General features: G+C 32.2%; 3 protein-coding genes across 3 annotated transcripts; 2 read left to right on the top strand and 1 right to left on the bottom strand.

Moving 5' to 3' along the window:
* Positions 1-1,167: 1,167 nt before the first annotated feature.
* On the top strand, positions 1,168-6,480 carry LOC133668735 (protein DETOXIFICATION 29-like). Its single transcript, XM_062088715.1, has 8 exons — positions 1,168-1,591; positions 1,734-2,275; positions 3,113-3,199; positions 4,920-4,976; positions 5,073-5,311; positions 5,552-5,670; positions 5,975-6,061; positions 6,169-6,480. Exons 1-8 carry the CDS (start codon positions 1,244-1,246, stop codon positions 6,259-6,261), a joined length of 1,572 nt encoding a protein of 523 aa, XP_061944699.1. The 5' UTR covers positions 1,168-1,243; the 3' UTR covers positions 6,262-6,480.
* Positions 6,481-9,273: 2,793 nt separating this feature from the next.
* On the top strand, positions 9,274-11,737 carry LOC133706219 (probable fructokinase-5). Its single transcript, XM_062131702.1, has 5 exons — positions 9,274-9,566; positions 9,814-10,224; positions 10,963-11,097; positions 11,222-11,338; positions 11,446-11,737. Exons 1-5 carry the CDS (start codon positions 9,384-9,386, stop codon positions 11,578-11,580), a joined length of 981 nt encoding a protein of 326 aa, XP_061987686.1. The 5' UTR covers positions 9,274-9,383; the 3' UTR covers positions 11,581-11,737.
* An 8,450-nt stretch (positions 11,738-20,187) lies between these two features.
* Positions 20,188-21,866, bottom strand: LOC133668234 (putative clathrin assembly protein At1g33340). Its single transcript, XM_062088005.1, has one exon. The coding sequence runs from the start codon at positions 21,771-21,773 to the stop codon at positions 20,670-20,672; it is 1,104 nt and encodes a 367-aa protein (XP_061943989.1). The 5' UTR covers positions 21,774-21,866; the 3' UTR covers positions 20,188-20,669.
* Between the last annotated feature and the right edge of the window lie 929 nt (positions 21,867-22,795).

Below are 22,795 nucleotides of genomic sequence, written 5' to 3'. Positions count from 1 at the left end.
TAATTCAATTAAAAAAAAAATTCATTTAGAAAATCTAAATTTAACAAAGCCAGAAAACTAAAAGCAAGGTGACCCATGTTATTTTAAAATTGACCATAAAAATCTCATAAAAACAAATAAAAAAAATAACAAAATGGTAAAAGCTGGAAAAAAAAAGCTTTTAAAAAAGCAAAAAAACCATAAAAACCTGTATCCATGTCAACTTTGTTAATCAGAGTCTATATCTTAAACCTGTAAATTGTTAAATTCTACCACATGGACTAAACTAAGAAACTTAACCTGACCAACCTACAACTCGAGATATGAGACGGGGATAACCCCACAAAAAGGAAAGTTGAACAAATCACAAGGGTCATAGCCCAATAATTCAATGTCGAATGAAAAAGAAAACAGATTAATAAGTCAATGTCAAATGATAAAAATAAAAAAAACTCTAAAAAGGATTTTTAAAAAATACCCAACTCAAACCAGGTAAATAATTGAAACTAGTGAATCCGATCATAAGAACGAGACAACTCTGTAAAAGACAGAAATAATCACAAAGCAAAATCCTTAATTATAAAAAATTGAAAAATAAATAAATAATGAGGAAATCTTGCTCAAAAAATAATTGAAAGAAACTAATTAGGGATTAAATTAAAAATAAAATAAATGAAAAAAAGAATAGAAAAGGCGATGAAACAAATGAGGACCAAAATTTGAAAAAATAAGAATTAAAATTCTAAAGGAAAAAATCAAAAAAATAAAATAAATGCAAAGGATGAAAAAACACCAATCAAAAGAATAAGAACCAGATTATAAACAAAAAAATAAATTAAATTAAACTTCAAAAAGCATTAAAATCAAAACAAATAAAAATATAAAAACCCTCAGCAGAAAACCATTTTTTATTAGATTTCAAAGGAAAAGGAATATTTTTACTTTGCATTATAAATGTGAACGATAACTTTGCCCAAATCGATTCCCAAATAATATTTGTATCCTATAAAAATTATAATTTTACCCCATTACCAAAACAAATATTAAAAGCAATAAAAAGCAAAACCATAATTACGAATCCAAAAAAAAATCTACTCACTTGATACAGTGAATTAGTACCGCATTTTGTTATTTTGTTTTTTTTTTGTAATTAATTAATTAATTAAATGCATATATAGACACACACACACACAGAGTAGCATATACACAAAGCATTCGCCTCAAGTTGGGAGAAGGCAAATCTCCCTTTCTCTCAGTAGCTAACATGGCAGATTCCAGGCAGCCACTTCTCTCTCCAAGAGGGAACCAAAACGAAAGTGATGACCAGCTCCTGTCACTTACCAGATCAATCACAAACAATTCATTTGCCTCCTCCTTCGTTGCAGATGCCGATGACATCCAACCAATCAGTAGTGTCCGCGACTTTTTTAGAGAATTCTGCAGGGAGTTCATAAAGCTCTGGTACCTAGCCGCCCCTGCCATCTTCACTTCCGTATGCCAGTATTCCCTTGGCGCTATCACTCAAGTCTTTTCAGGCCATGTTGGCACTCTCGCGCTTGCTGCCGTCTCCATCGAGAACTCAGTCATCGCTGGCTTCTCCTTCGGTCTCATGGTACAGAAACAAATTTAAAATCCATCTCTTAACTATTTTTATATGTATGTATTTAATTAACATATTTATGCAAGTTTAATTCGGTTAATTATAAGGATATATATGATCATGCACTAATTAAATAGAGTTGAATGGTGATCAGCTTGGCATGGGAAGTGCTCTTGAAACATTATGTGGGCAAGCTTTCGGAGCTGGACAGCTTGATATGCTAGGAATTTATATGCAGAGATCATGGCTCATACTCAATACCACAGCCTTATTGCTTAGTCTGGTTTATATCTTCGCAGCTCAACTCTTAAAGCTTATAGGCCAAACTGCAGCCATATCAAAAGCAGCAGGGATGTTCTCGATCTGGATGATACCACAATTGTTCGCCTACGCGTTTAACTTCCCAATGGCAAAATTCTTGCAATCTCAGAGCAAGATCATGGTCATGGCTGTGATTTCAGTTGTGGTCTTGATTTTGCATACGGTTTTCAGCTGGTTGCTGATGATCAAGTTGAAATGGGGTCTGGTGGGCGCAGCTGTGGTGTTGAATGCGTCATGGGTGATCATAGACATATCGCAGTTTGTGTATATTATCAGTGGAACCTGTGGTCGGGCGTGGAATGGTTTCTCGTGGAAGGCCTTTCAAAATCTCTGGAGTTTTGTCAGGTTATCTCTTGCGTCCGCGGTGATGCTTTGGTAAGTTTCCTTGTGCGTAATTATTAATTTTTACCACTACCATTTTCTTATGTATTTACATTTGATGATCTTAATTATATATCTCAAGATCTCATCATGTACCATTAGGAGACTGCAAATGTACTCTTCTTCGACAAGTTTATAGTAAATCAACTCCTTATTCTCTTGCATTTTAGGGTATTTGAAAGGGTAGTAGTAGTTATTTTTTAAAATGTTTTATTTTATTAAAATATATATTAAATAAAGTTTTTTTTAAAAAATTATTTTTAATATTAGTGTATCAAAATGATATGAAAATACTAAAAAAATATTAATTTAAAGTAAAAATAAAATAAAATTTTTTAATTTTTTTAAAATATTTTTAAAACGTAAAAACAAACATGATTTTTGAGTAAAGGTATCATTTTGGTTTGACTGAGAGCTTGATGAATCTATTTTTTAAAGTGTGTCTTTTATTTAACAATATATAAAAATAATATATTTAACTTTAGTAAACATTAAAAAAAATAAAAATAAAATTTAAAATTCAATGAAAAATCAGTTTAATTGTAGCTCCAAACGAGGTAGTCTAATCTTATCATGCTCCTTAAAGTTTGGTATTTGATGTGATGGATAGCTGCACGGTAGCGTGGCCCTTGCAAATATTACTATAACCAGCACAGTAAACAGCTGATTCAACGTTTACCAAATCCCATTTATAAACTTCCTATTTGTACTTGGGAAGATCTAACTGAGAAAAACTCCAAAATTTATATAATTTTTTTTTATTAATTTATCCCAATCTTGACTCGAACGATTTGATCAACATTTTCACCGTTATTCCAAATTGTTTTGCAGCTTAGAGGTCTGGTATTTTATGGCATTGATACTCTTTGCTGGATATCTAAAGAACGCAGAAGTTGCGGTGGATGCCTTGTCGATATGGTCAGACTCTCAACATTACAAATATCATTCTCTGTTTCTTTTTTTTTTCTTTTTTTTTTTGCCCCTTTCAGTAGGACTTACACGGTAATATTGGCTAGGAATTCTGCTGGCGAGTGATATTAGCTAGGGAATTTTCGATAAAAAAAAACAACCTTAATTGCTCAACTACAGACAACATTAACTAGTTACTAGGTGGCGTCCCAAATTCGATGCCTCATGTCTGAGGTCTTCCCATCTAGCCGCCGCCATTCCCGGCGCGCAACCATAAATTTGTCCCATCGATAGTAAATTTTCAGAATCATGTGGCTGCCTCGGAACTAAATCAGATTTCACTGTCATTTTTTTTCGTTTTTATCCGAGTAAAAACCCCGTCATGTCATATCACCTTGTGAGAAAAACTGCTCATTTTAGTCATCGCCGAAAGGACAGATAGCGACCGAGAGTTCTGTCACTGGGCCAGTCCTGTTAATTTCCATTTTAAAATTAAATCCATGCTTATGCCATACTCAGCTCTCTGGACTCCACGTTGTATCCCTGTGATGAATGGTCACTAACAAGCCGCAGGCTTCCTCGAAAAAAACAAAAAAAATGGAGAGGAAGGAAAATAAGGAATTGCAGGTGGAAGCTAACAGTCAAAGAATAGAGCACACGTTTGACCTACCAGTCAATCCAAGCACCTGCCAAAAGCCTCTGACTTTGACACTCCTTAGGGGACCCCACGTGTAAATGGACACTGTCAGTGTCTCTCCTTAGGTACACATATAGGTACGATGTTAAAAGTTAATTACAACTTAGTTTTTAAAAACATTATACAACATTGCTTTAAGAAAATCAAAATGCTTTGTAAGATTTCGGTCCTGGGAACGCAGTTGCGGCTATATTTTTAAAAAATTTAAAATTTTATTTTTTTTAAATTTAATATGGTTTATACGTTTTGAATTATTTTAATGTGTTAATGTCAAAAAAAAAATTTTAAAAAATAAAAAAACATCATTGACATGCATTTTGGCATGAAAAGTTATTTGAAAAGCATCCGCAACTACGCTGCCAAACACGCTCTTCAAATTTCAAAATCAATGTGTCTACAAGACAAACTTTATTTAGATGTTATATATATATATATAGAAGGTGTTTTAATAATTATTATTTTTAGAAGTATGTTTTACTTGGTAATATATTAAAATAATATTTTTATTTTTTAAAAAATTATTTTTAATATCATCATTTAAAACAATTTAAAAACACAACAAAATTAATTTAAAATAAAAAATAATAAATTTTATTTTATTTAAAAAAATATTTTTAAAAAACAAATACAAATACAAATACGGCCATTACTTTAATGCTGCTTTTAAGATGTATCTGACACTTTATTTGTCTGCATGCATTTGGCAAGTTATGATTTTTCTCTTCAGACGTCTCTCTTTTTCGTCCTACCTAGAGAACAAATTGCTGTATGATTAACACTCTTAACCACAGGTCTGCAATTCCTCGGCTTCTCAGCACCAAGGAAAAAAAAAACATAAAAACAATATATTTTTATCTAGTTTATCAGTCTACTCCTTCCAGCTACCATTCTTTCTCTACTGAACATTCAAGATGTTATAGGAAAATCTGATAAGCAATGTGTTTTCTTGTCATATTACAATTAATTATAATGCTAGAGACAAATTGGGGTACTGTGATAAAAATTGTTCCATAATGTATTGAAAATCTGCAGCATGAACATACTGGGATGGACGGTCATGGTAGCTATGGGAATGAATGCAGCCATAAGGTTTGTTATATCTGCTCCTATATATATTAATTTAATAAATACATATAAGCAAAATCAATCTGATATATGGTTGTTAAATAATGTTTGTGTATGCAGTGTAAGAATATCAAATGAATTGGGTGCTGCTCATCCGAGAACAGCAAAATTTTCACTGGTGGTGGCTGTTGTATCATCCTTCATCATTGGTCTCATTATTGCAGCCATTCTTCTTATTTTCCGAAAGACTTACCCATCTTTATTCTCAAGTGATGTGGATGTGCAAGAACTTGTTCGAGAGTTGACACCATTGCTGGCCCTTTGCATTGTTATTGACAACGTTCAGCCAGTTCTCTCTGGTAATTAATTAATAACTCCTAGACGTCATTATTAACTTCATGAAAAATCTAAATCTTTATGCTTGTCTCTTTATCAGTCTTTCTCCTTTCTTAACTTCATTGCTTTGCTGCTTCACTTTTAGTTCGAGATGATTTTTGATATTCACAGTTAAAACAATTATTTTCTTCGCATTGTTTTGTTCTTGTTATTTTTATCTTTACGTGTATGCATATATATTTTTTTTTATGTTTTTATTTCAGGTGTGGCTATTGGAGCTGGATGGCAGGCTCTTGTAGCCTATGTAAACATTTCGTGTTACTATATATTTGGGATCCCTTTGGGTCTCATATTGGGTTTCAAGGTCAAACTAGGAGTTAAGGTTAGTCAAACTAGGATTTCTTACTCTATTCTTTGCTTTGATCAATTGTTCAATTAATAAACACTGACAACTGACACTATCAATTATTAATATTACAAAAAAAAAAACAAAATGGTTGGTGAGTTTCAACAGTTCATATATATATATATATATTGGTTAATGTGCGTGCTGCATCCAAGATATATATACTATACAATGTATGAGGTAGCAAAATTAAAAACAAATATCCGATAGCCAAGAGAAACAGCCCCCTGTAAGTAATATACATGCGTTTCGATCTAAGGTTTTGATCCGTTTTGTTCAGGGGATTTGGTATGGAATGCTATCAGGGACTATCCTCCAGACTTTGATCCTCTTCTTGATAATTTATAAAACAAATTGGAACAAAGAGGTATGTTCAAAGCTAAACTTTCCCAGCAGCTTCAAGCATTCCCAGTCCTTGTGTTTAGTCGTTTTACTCTTTCATAAATATATACATCTTATACATTTTGCGTGCAGGCTTCTATTGCTGAAGACAGAATAAGAAAATGGGGAGGGGACACAGATATCAAAGAAAAAAGCGTCAAAAGACTTACAGTTACTGAGACTTGAAGTAAGAGAGATATATTTTCAGATTTTGGCCGAGTACAAGGTGAAGAGGAACTCAATAAATTATTAGGCAAATCTTCTTTTCTTCGTGTAATGTTTTCATATAACGACAATGGCGGTTGTATATGGCCACACTTGTAGTTTTTCTTTTCTTTTCAATTAAGGTAACTTTTTGTTCTCAACTGTTTAAGACTATGAATAAAATCTTAGTTGTTGAAAAAAGGAGAACAATTCTTGACCATATGAAATATGCGTTCCTTCACACTTCCTATATTCGGTAGAACAACCAGGGGAATAGATGTTTCGACTTTTGCAATCTAATTCTAAACTCGGAGCCGAAGTTGATGCTAAAAATGGAGGCCTTGAGCTTGCAACGACAAAACCATAAGGGGCTAGCACCATAAATCATCAACCTGGTGCGATCATTTTACCAACTAATAATGAGATGTGTTCGAAGGAGATGACAAGGGGATTAGGCGCCCGGGAAAAGGCGGGAATATTTTAAACGCGTTGAAGTGTCTTAGAACAGAGTTAAAAAAAAAACAGAGAAAACAAGAGCAGAAAAACAAGTTTAAAAGGACTGGTTGATCCGAGAGGAGAACCAGCAACGGTCTTTGTTGTGTTCATGAAAAACAATAAAATAGTTAGTATCTAATTAGACTCAAAGAAGGAACAAGACGTCCTGCGTCTAATCTTCCAATTCTTGACTGTTGTTCCTTGAAAAGCATTTGGAACACAAGTATCATTTGAAAATCCGGTTTAACTTCCGAAGAACTAATTTTCACTTCAAACGACACGTGTTCATCAAATTGTGTATTAGAGGCATTTTCAACATTATGTAAAGAATTTTTGAGAATTTTTGCATAGGACATTGAGATGAATTATATGTAAAAAAAAAAAAGAAGAAAAAACAGTTCCTATCTAATTTTATTATAGTTAGAACTTTAACTGATTTTTAGATGACATGTTTTTACATCTAATTATACAGTAAATGATTAAATTTGATCATCGGAAAATATCTGACACTTTTTAAATAACACAAACGCCGCCTACTTACTAGAATATATGATATACATACCAACAACTTTTTAATTAAAAAATAAAAAACATTTAAGATACTTTTAATAACACAACATACTCATGTAAAGTTTACCATTCATAGTAATATGTTCCTAGAGCTACAATAGGCAAATCTCACTCTCTCTCAGTAGCTAACATGGCAGATTCCAGGCAGCCACTTCTCTCTCCAAGAGGGAACCAAAACGAAAGCGATGACCAACTCCTGTCACTTACCAGATCAATCACAGACAATTCATTTGCCGAGATAAAATTGAAGTTTGTCCATAGAATATAAAATAAGAGATTTCATCAATTTTATCCTTCCAATAAAAAATTTGATTTTAATTTCTAAAAATATAATATTTCATTGATTTTGACATTGTAAGGAGAAATTAAACACTAATCTTTAAAAATAAAATATTTTATTAATTTATTTTTTTCTTGAAATAAAAACTAACATCCATCCCTAAAATAGGATCTTTTGTTGACTTGGGACTTTGAAAAAAAAACAATTGACGTCCATCTTAAAATAAAAGTTTTTATTATTTTATAGTTTTCAATAAAAAAAAGTTTGATATTAATCTTTAAAATAGGAGACTTTGTTAGTTTAGGGTTTTAAGAAAGGTATTAAACCACACTATAAATGGTAAAAATTGGGCTTTGGTTTACTCTTTTGAATATATTCAAAATAGAAACTAAGAATGCCACTAATATTCATTGGGCTCATGTGGGGTCAAGTTGATGTAGCTCGGGTCTTTTTAATGAAAAAAATAAAGTTAATTTATAAAATAAAAGATTTCATTGATTTTATCATTTCAATAAAAAATTTGATATTAATCCCTAAAAATAGAATATTTCATTGATTTTGACCTAAAATTAGGATATTTACTAGTCCCTAAAATTAGTAAATAAACAAATAACAAAATAATAATTAAATAAATAATAACATTTTAAAAAAATTGTGGTTCCAATATTTGTTTTATAAAAAAATAATTTTACATCGTTCTGAACTTTCTTCTTACAAAAAGTTCACTAGTTTTGGTTGGATTAAACGATTCACGGATGCATCGATTACATTAGCTAGACTATTCTCATCTAATTTACTTTAAAATCTGACTCAATTAAGAGGATGAGTTGAGGAGCAACTATTTTACACTATAAATTTGAAAGTTTAATAATATTACTGAAAATTTCCTCGCAGCAACACACATTGCAACTATGTACCCTACTAAGTCCTTCAGTAGTCTCGAGTGATTATCCTAGGTTAAAATGGTTTTAAATCTTGGGTTGAGCAGAGGCGTTTTAGACTTGTGTTTATGAAAAATGCTTAAGGGGTTGAGCAGAGTATCCGACTAAACCCTAAGTAAACCATTCATGTATTATCGTAAGCAGGCAGAACTACTCGTTCTCCAGAGTCCAAAATAGCCCTTGAAGTTTATTAGTTACTTCATAGAAGTATTATTTCTTAATTTTCTATAAAATAGTCATTTCAATTACTAATTATTAATTTACTATAATTCGTTTATGGAAGACCGATATAATTGGCATAGAATCCAAACAATAAACAGTATACGAGAGTTGCCTATTACCTTGCTGGGCAACTGTTGATCAGGATTTTCCTTTCTATAAAAGACCCAGTTTTTAAGGTAACTAATAACAAATCACATGGCCGTGTCTCAACTAAAAATCTGACAACATTAAACCAAGGAAATGAGATGATATGATAGCTTGATTTATCATGATCAACCGGTCCATAATGTTCCTGATACCCTAGTTTACTTAGATTGGATGGATACGATGTAAGCAAGGCATGGATTTCTTTACTATGTAATCTCTTTCTGAAAAGAATAAGCCGAAAAAGAACATCTGCCAGTGTTGATATAATTAAGCAAAAAATACGGATTGTCATTTACTCATATCCTTGTTTTTGTTGCCTTTGTGTGTATAAAAGGGTCTCTGATTTGAGAGTTTATCAGTACTCGTTGCTATTATCCTTTACCAAAAGAGATCGATCATAGCTAGCTTGTTTGAGAGAAAGTTTGTTCAAAATTAATTAAGAGAAGAAGATGACGACTAACCCTACCCCATTGATCGTCTCTTTCGGAGAGATGCTCATTGATTTTGTGCCTGATGTTGCTGGAGTTTCATTGGCAGAGTCTGGTGGCTTCATCAAAGCACCTGGTGGCGCACCTGCTAATGTTGCTTGTGCCATCACCAAGCTTGGTGGAAAATCTGCCTTCATTGGCAAGGTAAATCTCTTGCTCCTAGCTCGTTTGTGCACCATGCAAGGCACTTACTTTTCACCATTTGTTTTGTGAGCCTTCAGATCGTGAGATTTGTACACGTTTTTTACACATCTTCTTCTTCAAAAAAAAAAATAAAAAAAATAGAGATGTGTTAAATAAAATGTAATGATTTTTATGCAAGAACATATGGATCTCAAAGAATAATAATAATAATGTACCAGTAATCATGATTATGTTTTTAATATGATAGGTTGGAGATGATGAGTTTGGCCACATGCTAGTTGACATCTTGAAGAAGAATGGTGTGAACAGTGAAGGAGTGTGCTATGATCCACATGCCAGAACTGCTTTGGCATTTGTGACCCTGAAGAAAAATGGAGAGAGGGAGTTCATGTTCTATAGAAACCCTAGTGCTGATATGCTACTGCAGGAATCTGAGTTGAACATGGGTCTCCTTAAGCAGGCCAAGGTATTCCACTACGGATCTATAAGTTTGATATCTGAGCCATGCAGATCGGCTCACTTGACAGCCATGAAAGCCGCCAGGGAAGCTGGGATATTGCTTTCATACGATCCAAATGTGAGGCTGCCTCTGTGGCCGTCTTCTGATGCTGCTAGAGATGGGATCAAGAGCATCTGGAATGAAGCTGATTTCATCAAGGTAAATCTACCTAAAATCGTCCCTCCAAATTATTAAATATGTCACAGTTTAATTGAGTTATCTTTTAGTTTTACCAAAAAAAAATAGTCTCTTAGTGAGGAATTTTTTTCTTAAGAAAAGCTGCCTGGGTAATTATGTTCTTAATAAAATCCAAAGCTACACACATTGTTGGACTAGATGTTATAAAAACCAGTCACAGCATAAAAACAAATTGGACCCAGATCCTCATTGTCCCAATTTTCTTTTGTGTCTTGAGCTTGGGGTCGAAAGCAAAGTCAACGACTTCGTGGTTTTTCAACCAAGGTATTGAATGGTTTAGCTGAAGAAAATCAATTATATTCCCTTAATTCATCAACTCAGATCATGTTTAGTCTAAATTTCTATTTTAAACCTATGGATTCAGATTTTTTAATGTTTAAATCTTATCATCTCTATTCTATATAATTATTTAATTAAATTATAAAAATACTAATAAATATTTTTCAAATTTAAAGAGATTTCACTCATTGAAATATATTATAAAATAATATAAAAACCAGAGATTTTATCTATTAATTGAAATTTGATAGTTGTTTGACATTTATTTATATGATCTTGAGTTGGTGCCACAGTTACTTTTATCCACTGATCAATGATTTGGTAGCTCATACATAGTTAAGATCAGCTATATATCTTATTGCTTCGCTTTTAATTCTTCTTTTTTCAAGTAATTGAATTGCTTGCTGTTACATGACGCAGGTTAGTGATGATGAGGTATCATTCCTGACACAAGGGGATCCCCAAAAGGAAGATGTGGTTCTGTCCCTCTGGCATGATCGCCTCAAGCTACTTGTTGTCACCGATGGAGAAAAGGGTTGCAGATACTTTACCAAGGCACTGTTTTTGTCTACATATTTTGCGCCTCATAATTTCTTGAATGATTATAATTCATCACTATATTCTAAAGTATTTCCATTTTCGCCTCATTGTTTGATAATACGTTTTTTGCAATGCGCAGAGTTTCAAAGGAAGAGTGCCTGGGTTTTCAGTGAAGGTAGTTGATACTACTGGAGCTGGTGATGCTTTTGTTGGTTCGCTCCTTCTTTCTGTTGCCAAGGACACTTCAATTTTTGAGGTACTCTCTTTTCCTCCCCTACTTTCGATTAAGCAACACTTTTCTCCTTTTCTGTTTGATTTGGAATTAATCTTATAACTCAATTATCCTTGCATTTGGTATGGCAGAATGAAGAGAAACTGAGGGAGGCTTTGTCATTTGCAAATGCATGTGGAGCCATTTGCACAACTCAGAAAGGAGCAATTCCAGCCCTTCCTTCTGGTTCTGATGCTCTTGCACTTATGAAGTCCAAGGCCAACTAGATGTTATGTCCCTTATTTTCTTGGGTCCAAAACTTTTGTACAAGAGATGCACTGTGTATTTCTTCTTTTAATTTTCGATTTCTCTGCCATTGCAGATAATCTCTGTTGACAGTTTTGTCTACATCTTTAAAAGTTTATGGTATGCTGTTCTTAATAATTTGTTTTGATTCACTAAATTGGCTATCCCTCCTCGACCTCTCACTAGCAAAGTGCAAAGCTGAAATATTTTTTATTCGATATTGGAACCTCCCATCTTCATCCTCCCATGAGTGACGTTTTTTCATGCCAAGAAATACATTGAATTAACCACTTAATTTATGGGATCTTTTGTCTTTTCATTGGAGGAAAATAATTACCAAATTTATGTTCTACTTTGTAAATTTAAGATTGGAAGATCAAAATAAAAAATAGCTTGAAATGCTCTTAGGATAGTATATATGTTAATATGATGGTTTCGAGTAACTCCATACTTCATATGTTGACAAGAGGTTTAGGTTTGCAAATATGAATTTATAATTATTATGACAGTATTATGATATTTAATCACTTTTTTATTGCTTGAGAATGTATGGCAAATGGGTTTATCGTAAAAGACAGAACACCAAGAAACCATGTCAGCTGTGCTCCTCTGTTTTCACGTTATCGTTGTCGGTGGAGGGCTGTACAGTCAAGCAATTCCAGGTGAAATTAGAAAGGAAGTTGATTCCTTTCTTCCGAGGCTATGATGATTCAATCAAGGCCAACTTGTTTGATGAAATGTACATGGTTTTCTACAGGAAAAAGTACATAAACAATGTAATAGATAGGTCACTCGGCGTAGCAGTTCAATGCGAGAGCTTGAATGAAATAGAAAACCCATTGTGAATCTAGTGCGTTATTCAGCAGTAGCATGAGATTAAACACATGCAAGATTCTGCATTTATTTTCTCGAGACAAGTACATAGTAAAACTACAGAACCTGAGAAGTGGAGGTGAGGGGGTTAAAGGAGGAAAAAAAACAGGATTACAGAACAGCAACAGAGTCAGAGTTCGCAGGGAAGAGCTACCCATACAAGAAGTTACCGAGAGGAATTTTAAATGTGCAAAAAGCTCTACATCTCTGTTCGGAGCCTGTCAAGGAATCGGCATCATAATTTGCAGTATGTTTAGCACGTTACACCAAAATAAACAGAGCAGTCTCATATGTCAGTATGACAGAGAGTCTCTGTTCCCCAACACCAAACTGGCCTTCTTCGTTGTTGTAAAGTCTCATATAGAATTTTAGTTACACAAGCAACAACCTAGTGCAAAGTGCAAATGGCCTTCTTCTTTGCAATAATTAGCTAGATTTGTAGGAATTGCTTTGTAATCGGGGAATTCTTGCCTTTCCTCTTATTCTCTTTCGTTTCTTTGTTCTTGTTTCACTTCCTGTTCTTTTTTGCCATTCTCTAAATGGCTAAGTTTATTTTTAATATATATCGATTATTATCCTAAAAAAACCTGATTCATCTAGAGATCACAGCACTACCGTGAGCCGAATTATTTTTTTTTAACGTAAAAAATATATTGGCATTAATATTGTGTTTTCTAAGAAGAAAAAAGTTTAATTACGAAGACAGTGATAAAATATAAGGTGTATTGGATGACACTTTTTTTTTTAGTTGTAAGACAGTGATACAATAGAAAAAATCAAATATTAAATGATATAGTATAATAGATTGACATGTGTCAACCCGAGTTAAAATAATTAAACTCATGATCTAGATTATGAGACCGTGACAACCGCATAAAAAACATATTGAAACAAATAATAATGTCCAATCACAAAGCAATCTAAAGTTGAAAGATGAAATTTAAAAAAAATTATTCAGTTAAAAAATATTAAAACATTATATTATAATGAACTCATGTTAATTTGTTAAGCTTGTGATTTGAGTCATATAGCCCACTAGATTAAATAACTTTTATTTATCAACTTTTTTATTTAATTTGTAAAACCCGGTATAAATATAAAGTTGATGTAATGAAACCTCGACGAGAAATGAAAACTTGGGATGAGAATAAATAAATAAATGGTAGAAATAATAATAAATATACTGTATATGGAGATGATTATATCCATAAATAATATAAATGTATTGTTGAGGTTAAGATGAGTGATATGAATTTAGATTAAAACTCTTAATGTTGGTGCACCCGGTAATGGGTTTTGATAGATAAAAGAATAAAAAAATGGTAAAGTTATCGTGAAATGATAATAAGTCTATAAATAAAATAAATAATAAAAAATATATATTTTGAAATGAGAAAATAGTCCTAATGACTTAGAGAGATAATTGATATGATTTAAGCATGGATTAACAAGAAAAATCAGATTTTGAAGTAAAAATCACATATTAATCAATTTTATGCTATTGCGTATAACTTTTAATTCGACTATTGGATTAAATTGAAATTTTACAAGGAGTCTCCTAGTACATTCTTTTACCTTAGGCTAAAATTTTAATTCAATCAAAGTTTTGAAAGGCCTTACAATATAGTTCAGCAGCCGGGTGTATTTCATAAAAACACTATAAGGTATCTTTGCAAATAAGGTAAAATCATTATCTCTTACCCTTAAAAAATGACCAGCAACAGCTGTACAAGGGGGAAGGGTTGTTTCTCTTATTTGCTTGTAAAAAAAATGAGAGGATGAGAGCTTGAATTAATAGAAAATGGAGAGAAAACTTGAAAAAGGGAAGGATTTCAGTGATTTCTAGTTGGAATCCATAGGAAGGCACAATAATTTAAGGGAGAGAGGAGAGAGAAAATTTTGGCTAGAGAGAATGAGAATTTGCAAGGAGGGAAGAAAAGCTTGTATTAAACTTGAAATATTTCTTGGAATTGTTGTGTTTAGAAGATAAGATAACCTTTTTTCATGTTTTATTGGATTTTATAAGTCTTTTTGGCATATGTTGATTATGGAAGTTGAGTAGACTTAGGGTTTAATTGATTGATGCATGATTGTTAATTTATTTTTTTAGTGATGGGTTAATTGAGATGATTAATGAATGAGTTTAGTGTTAATTGCATGAAAAATAAAAAAGGGAAGCCTTGATTTCTTCCTTGGGTATTTCAGCCGACATTGAAAAAATTGGGATGGGACTAATTTGTGTTGAGTGCTTGCTTAAAAAATTTATTATATGTTTTTTTTTATGTAAATCATGATTGAGAAAATATGTAAAGAGTTTTGGGAAGAATCCATTGAATTCTCCAATAAAAAGTTTGGCCAAATGGTGATGGTTCTAGGAGGTTCTTAATTTGATTTGCCATGTGTGACAATGTATTGATTAGTTATAATGAAATGAGTTTTCAAGATGAAAAAATTGAAAGAATCCATGGAATATTTGAAAAGATCATTTGACCAAATTAACCAATTAAGAGAAGGAATCAAATTTATAGATAAATATATGTTTGATAGGATTATTCCTTATAGACTAAGCAAGTTGGTTAAGTCCTAAACAAAAGATTAAAGTAAGATTCGTGAAAAAACATAAATTGTAAGTTCAACCAAAAGAATGAAAGATAAAGAGAAATGAATTTCTTTATGGAATAACATCTTAAATTGTCATTGAAATGTTTATTAGAACTTGTTATTGGCTTTTGAATTCAAGAAATGAAAGAAAACACCATAGGATGAAATGTTAATTTTGCTAAGAAAATGAATAATAAAAAGAAAAAGAGAGATGAGGGTCATTTTATTATACGAAACTAAGTTGATGATAAATGTTAAATGATCATTTAACTTGTGTAAAAAGGGGTTAGCTAATTTGACTATGGTACTATAGTGAAAGGCTAAGTTTAGATGCGTAAAACTAGTTAAAATGGGGTATCGAGTGGATCGTTGTTTTAAATTGTTGTTAAGACTTAAATTCAAATCGTTAAAATGATTATATATTAAAAAAAAAGGAAATAAAGGCCATAAGATATAAATGTTGATTCTAGGTTAAGCAAAATACATGATAAACAAAAAAAATAAAGTTTAGGAGTCGTCATACTAAGTGAAACTATGCTAACGATTAATGTTATATAATGATATAACAAGTGTAAAAAATGTTTGATAAAAAATATTTAGATGTTAAATAAAAGAAGTGTATTAAGGTGTGGACATTGACAAAGTTGAGTATATAGACATTAATTAATGTGCTTAAACATATGACTATGCATTGATGCATGAATAAAGAAATATGCCTTAGATAAATGGTAGGTTTGGATCTTTATAAACGATGAAAATTTTGGTTGGTATAGATGAGTATTAAATCATATAAGCCTATCTTATAATAAATTTGCAATCATGTGTTTAGTGGGAGTCGCGATAAGGTTTTTAGGTTGATTTAATATGGGTATAATGGTTTTAAAATTTTGTTGATATAAAAGAGATTACGAGAGCTGGACAACATACTGGTGGAGCAGGATCCACATATGTTGCGGGTAAGTGCTCAATATCTCTTTTTTTCTAAAATTCTTGAATGTTTCTTTAATGAATTGTTATTTTTTTAGTGTCATGTTATTATGAAATGAATAAATTTGGTAGAATGAATAATGAAATGAAATATTTCACTCAATTGTTAAAATGAATACTTGGATATGTAATATAGTCTTGGTATTGAAATGGATTGTTTGGAATGCAATGTTGTAACTTGTGCTTGAAAACAAGAAAAATAATAAAAAGAGAAGGAAGGCTACAAAAAGAAAATTGAGAAAAACAAATTATGGATTGGATTGAAAGGATTATAGAGTGATTTGATTAGTCATCTACTCGGTAGAGGCTAATAATATCGGGTTTCTGATATCTCTATTGATTGGTTATCCATGTGTATGGAAGCTAATGGTATCATGTTCAACTGATATCAGTATAAATTTGATTAGTCATCCACTTAGTCGAGGCTAATGATATTGAGTTTTCAATATCGACATTGATTAGTAGTCCATGTGTATGGAGGCTAATGATATTAGTTTTGGCTGATATCAACATAAACGTGATTAGTTGTCCACTCGATAAAGGCGGATGATATCAACTTGATTGATATCATCATTGATTTAATTAGTATATCATGTATACAAAGGCTAATGATATCGGTTAAATTGATATTGACATTATGGTATGGCCTATATGGGTGGAGGTTAAAGGCTTTTACTAAGCAAAGGTTTGGGATAAACTCTAAGGAATTAAGAATATATATATTTATTTATGGTATGGAGTTTCAAAAAGGCTATCTTGATGAAGTGGATTTAGCATACTTAATCACATATCTAATAAGATTGGTTGACAACTTATAGTATAAAGATAGATTAATTGGACAAACCTATTAAGATATAATCATATGTTGAAAGGGCAATTCTTTGTGATAAGAATGTAAGCTCAAAAAACTAATAATAACAAGAATGGTGATTGTTTTCACAGCCTATTCATGATAGGAACCAAGTGCATGTTGTATCTAGTACATCATAATTGTTATAATTGTGTTTTATTTAAATTCATGAAGTTTTGTAGGTTCTTGTTATTAGATATAACTTATTGAGACAAGGCACTGATTTGCTTAGTTACACTACTAGGTATATTATCATAGTGTATTTTAATTCAAATGGATGAGAATTATAATATGAATAAATATTTATAATGTAATGGTCTCTTCATGAAAAGGTAAGCTTAAATTGTTTAATGTACTTGATATATTTTTAATAGGTGTGGATTTTTATAAATTGATTGATCGATTGACTAGCCTAAGACTTAATATTAAGAATGAGTTGTTGCGTTGTGAAAATTGAATCTTCATGAGTTGTTATGTAAGTTATCTAGGGTAAGAGAAGAAGTGTTTAATGACCCGAACATAAAAATTATTCACTTTGTGTTTTTTAGCATATTAGTAAAAATAACTAAGATCGACCATCAACTATGGAGAAAAAGATTAAAGTTATTGATCAACGATAAAAACCTATTCATAACAAGAGTTTTTAGCAATTAATATTGAAGAATGTTGTGTAACACACACACACACACACACACACACACACACACATATATATATATATATATATATATATATATATATATATATATATAGAAGAAGTGTGGTACAAATAAAAAGTACAAAATTTACTAGGATTCAAGTTGTAAATTTCTTATTTTTCATAAACAATTTGTGTGAAAAGTAGAATTTTTATTGTATGTGAAACTCGATTTCTATAACAATATAAATAAATTATTTGGAAGCTGAAAATAATGAATAAGCTCGTATATATAATTTCTTTACAAGCTTTTTATGATTTATTGTTTTTTTTTTACTTATCACAATTGATAATTTTTCTCTATAGTTTTTTCTTAAAAAAAAATTATTGCTATATATATATATATATATATATATATATATATTGCTTTAGGATTAAATTCTTAAGTGTAGTTTAGAAGAAAGGAATTAATAACAAGTCATATTAATCAAAGAGTAACAGTTATATATTCTTCATATTCTCCTTGAGATTGGTGCTTTTATGACATGTCTTTAATTAAAAGATACTCTTTTAGTCAATCTTAGAGGTGAGCAAACTAATTGAATTATCCAAAATATTCATAAAAACTTATCCAAAATTAATCAAATTGAATGATATTGGATAATTTTGGTTAAGAAAAATAAAAAAATTGGTTTGGTTTATTTTAGTTTTAAATTTTATAAATTAAAAAATAAACACTGAAAAAATCCATTATAAACTAAAAATATACTAAATCAAAGTATTAATTCAAATTTTATTTATTTTATTTTAACAAATATAAAAATGAACTTATCAATTTAGTTCTTTCAAACGATTTAACTTAGAATTTTGAAGAAAAAAATAGTTTGAATTTTTTAAACCAAACTAAATTGTTTGAAAATCTTCTCTTTCAACATTAAGATATTATATTATTTGCGACCTAATTACATGTTGTTTGGAAAGAAGGAAAGTAAGAAAGAGGAAAATGCAAATTCCAAGCATAATAGTTAGATGTGACCCAAGTTTGACTTAATGAAGGACTAAAATCATCAGATTGGATCAACTAACTTTTCATAAAGTGAACTCTCTTTTTCTATTCTTTAATAAATAACTATATCACATCATTTTGATTATTTTTTATATATATATTTTATAGTTTACATGTCTAGAATAAAATAAAATTAGATGGGATTAATTATATTTTGCCAAGTTAATATCTTAATTGATTTAATTTCAAAATTAATTTTCATATAATTGTATTTTTTGAATTAATTTATGGGAATCAAATTAGGTTAAACAGTTATATTCCAAAGCATTTTTCATGTCCGGGAACATGTAGAAAAGTAAAGGGAAAATTCCTTCATAACCTACACAAACCATTCTCTCTAGTTTGGAGAGAAAGTGGGTAAGAAAATGACAATTCCATCCTTTATTATTGCCATATTAGCTTTAAATCTAGAATATAATGGTAGTTTTTCTTCTCTCTTTTTTACAATTATTTTCGTCCATTTTTTGCTATTTATATTTTCTTTCCTTTTCACTTTCTATTCTTTCATCTTCTACTATATTCTAACAGGTGGATAAAAACTAGGGATAATCATTTTCAGTTCGGTTCAGTTTTTATATATATAATAAATAATGAAATCGAATTTTTTTTTTTTAAACCGAAACCGGTTCAAACAGACCGGTTTTGGTTTCGGTTCGGTTTTTTAGAACAAAAACCGGTTCAAACCGGTTTTGCTCGAATTTGGCTCGGTTTTTTCAGTTTGATTCTGTGTTTTTTCCCCTTTTTTTCGGTTCGGTTCGGTTTTTTAGTTTCAGACTTATAAAACCGAAACTGAACCGAACCGGTCAGTTTTTTCAAGATTTTAATCAGTTTTTTTTAATGTTGGGTTTTTTCAGTTATTTTTTTTCTAGTTTTCTCAATATAATCAATTTTTTAGTTTTTTTCCCCACCCCACCTAAAAACACAATTTTCTTTCCCCACCCATTTTTTCTTCCAAACACTTATGAACTCTTATAGTCTTATTTTCTAAGATTATCATCTCTTTCAACTTTATAACAAGTGTCATTCGCAAATTCTAAGATTACCATCGAACTCATATTTTTGCCCTCAAGGTATTATTCCTTCTTGTCCTCGTGCACCACATTCGCCCTCGAGGCATTATTCTATCTTGTCCTCTCGAAACGCCCCATTTGCCCTCGAGATTGTCAAGAACACAACACTTCCTCGTCCTCAAATACGAACCGTAAAACCCACCAATAATCTCCAATAACTTCTCAAGCCAACCCCAGTTCTGCACTTAGGATGAGGGGAAAGTGGAATAGCTGCAGGGATTCTCTCAAAAAATCCAAGTTACCTGTTATAATATCCATGCTTTGCTCCTGGAAACTAACTTGTTTCTGCTACATATCGAAATACTAGTTTAAACAAATGATATTGACAATGCAATCATGGCAAAAGCTTGTTGATTAAGTTGGTTCATGTGTTAATCATCAATTAAGCTTGTAAACAGAAATCTGTCTCATGCATTGGCTAATAATTACCAGAGCTGAATGAGATGAAGGGATGGAGCCTAAGGGAGAGGTATAGTAGTGTTCATCGATCAGATCACTAGCAACTTTTATCTAATGAACTTACTTTACTGAATCAGGAGTAGTTTACTAGTTTATTTATACATTAATTGTAACACTTAATTCTTCCAGAAAATAGCCCTAATCATTTTTCCTATAAGTGTATTCACTTCTACACTTAATCGCTCACAGACAAGACGAAGATAGTACAATAATGGGTTGTTCTCGTGCTTACATCACGTCCACGTTCAAGTTTTCTTCCTCGCAAAAACAAACAAACAATTGACTCCCATTGAAGATCCAACATCAAGAATCAACAACATCATGAGTCCAAAATTACAATGGATTTCTTGATCCAAGCTAACTCGTACTTTTGAAAGGTTCGCTTGTAAAAGGGTTTAGAATGAAAGGCCTACCATGTTCATTCTCTGGTATGTTACTTTTTATTCACAATTTCCCAGATATTGGGTTTGCAGAAAGATCATCACTGGCCGTGCCACAAACGAAGGGCGTATGAAGTTTCATGATTATTAATCTTCAAAAACCACCCACACCTTGCTTATTTTAGTCTCCAATGTGCAAGAGAAAAGAGTTGGTGACCAGCTAAAATTACCCGCATCCTTCTCATCACCTTCTGACTTTGTTATGCAATCCAAAATGGGAGGTGTTGAACCATTCTTGCTCAGGACTGACGAGCTGCGGGAAGTTGCAATATAGGTCGAAAACTGCTCCAGTGCCATAATATGATCCATGGTGATGATTTGTACCACTGGATAGTCCAAGTTCTTGTTTTCGATAATTCGTTTGCAATTCTCAAACAAATTATGAAGCTCCTGGCTTTGCTGAGAAGCCCTCCTTAGTATTTGACAGGCCAAGTCTCTAGCTGCCCTTGTTAAATCAAAGAACATATTAACAAGAGCTGCTACACCTTCACTGTATGTCTTGTAAACTTGGAAGCTCTCTTTCAAGGTGTTGCTCATAGCTGCTTGAGCAAGATTATCTAAAGTTGAAATATTGAACGGCGAACAATCTAAAACTCTATCTATAAACACTTGACATTTTGGCAATTTTCTGAACACCATATCGATGGACTTTTCATCATAGCATCGAGAATCCAGATCACCTTGGGACATAACAGGTTCAAGCTTCCCTGCTTGATTGATGACCCACCCTATTCTTTCCTCTAGATAAGCTGCATATTTGTGTATGAAGCTTACGGAAGGATCTGAAATGTTCCTTAGGAAGCAGCGAGTACTCATTTGGAGATGGCCTGAAGCATGCGCATTACGCAGCTGTTGCTCGAAGCATCGATTCCCTCCACGAAGGAGTCGATGAATTAGAGAGAGTGTCTTGAGGGCAACCAGGTTGTCTCTGGTCTTGCCAAGGCGGCGAGAAATCCTCTCGGCAAGAAAGTGGATGGATCCGGGAGAGTTTGAGACCAAGAAGAGGATCTCATGCATGTGTTTGTCGTCAATGGGGCCACTATCATGGCCAGTTGCACGCACAACTGCGACCTCTATGCTGGAAAAATCCTTCCCTTCATGATGACTGTAGATCATGGCTTTCCCAATTGATGCATGATCCTTCACTGCGCCAAGAGCTATTCGGAGCTTGCCTTGTATGTCCACCCCCATTTCTTTGAATTTGTAAGAAAATGTGTAGATATGTTTCACTAGAAGAAAGCATTTATAAAAGGGAGGGTGGGGAGAGGGAAGTTGAAGAATTAGGCAATGGGGAATCATATCTTGATTTTAAAACAAGCCAAGTTATGCCTTTAAAAAAGTCTTCCAGTAACAAAAGAGACCATATGGGCCAATATGTTCTGCTAAGAAATTTAAAATCACAGTTTGCATGCTTTGTTACTATTATATTGCTGTATAGGGTACCAAGTATTTCACATACGCAAGTCAACAGGAACAAATTCTCGCAAATCTACCATGAAACTTATCCTCGACAAGTATTTGCTAGACCGAGTGATTAATCACATGCCTGCGAGTAGTGCAAGCAAAAGGATCTCAAGTGCTTTGCTCTGATCTCAAATATCTCTGCAAAAGGGTCCCACTAGTTGAACAGTGAATTCCATGAACACGTGAATGATTTGTACTGGACAAGAGAAACATACAAGTACAAATAGAATTTACATAAATCTTTGTTTTTCATAACTTTATGGGATTATAAATCGCAGCCCCATGTTTGACTCTAATTAATGAATGATATGGAAGAAAACAGGAAAAATGTGGTCATTGGCCATCCCACTAAAGGCCTTGGATTCTCTCCCTCTCTGTAAACTCAAATCAATCACTAGTGTTGATTAATATTTAGCTTTTCCAGGGGAACTGATTGTTGTGAATTTGAAAACCGAAACAAGGAGTGCAAAAGCTTTACAAGGCCTTCCTTTCCTTCTTTTTAACTTTTGGGAGTGTGGATATAAACAAGTAAACTGCTACGTGTTAAAAGAGTCAACGGGCAAAAAGGTTTCTTTGTAGTGGTGGGAGAAAGAACCTCATTCCTTAGGAATAGGATTCTCCCGCATCAAAGCTTTCTTCCTATTGGCAACAACATAATATACTAAGCATTTTTGACCTTGGATATCTTCTCTCTTTTTCTCAATTTTTTTTTTTTTTTTTTTGCTTTTGGTTATGATATCTTCTCTTTC

The sequence above is a fragment of the Populus nigra genome, chromosome 11 (assembly GCF_951802175.1).
Source record: "Populus nigra chromosome 11, ddPopNigr1.1, whole genome shotgun sequence".
Lineage (NCBI taxonomy): Eukaryota > Viridiplantae > Streptophyta > Magnoliopsida > Malpighiales > Salicaceae > Populus > Populus nigra.
The sequence above is the reverse complement of the archived record's forward strand: the minus strand, read 5'-3'. Positions and strand labels throughout refer to the sequence as shown.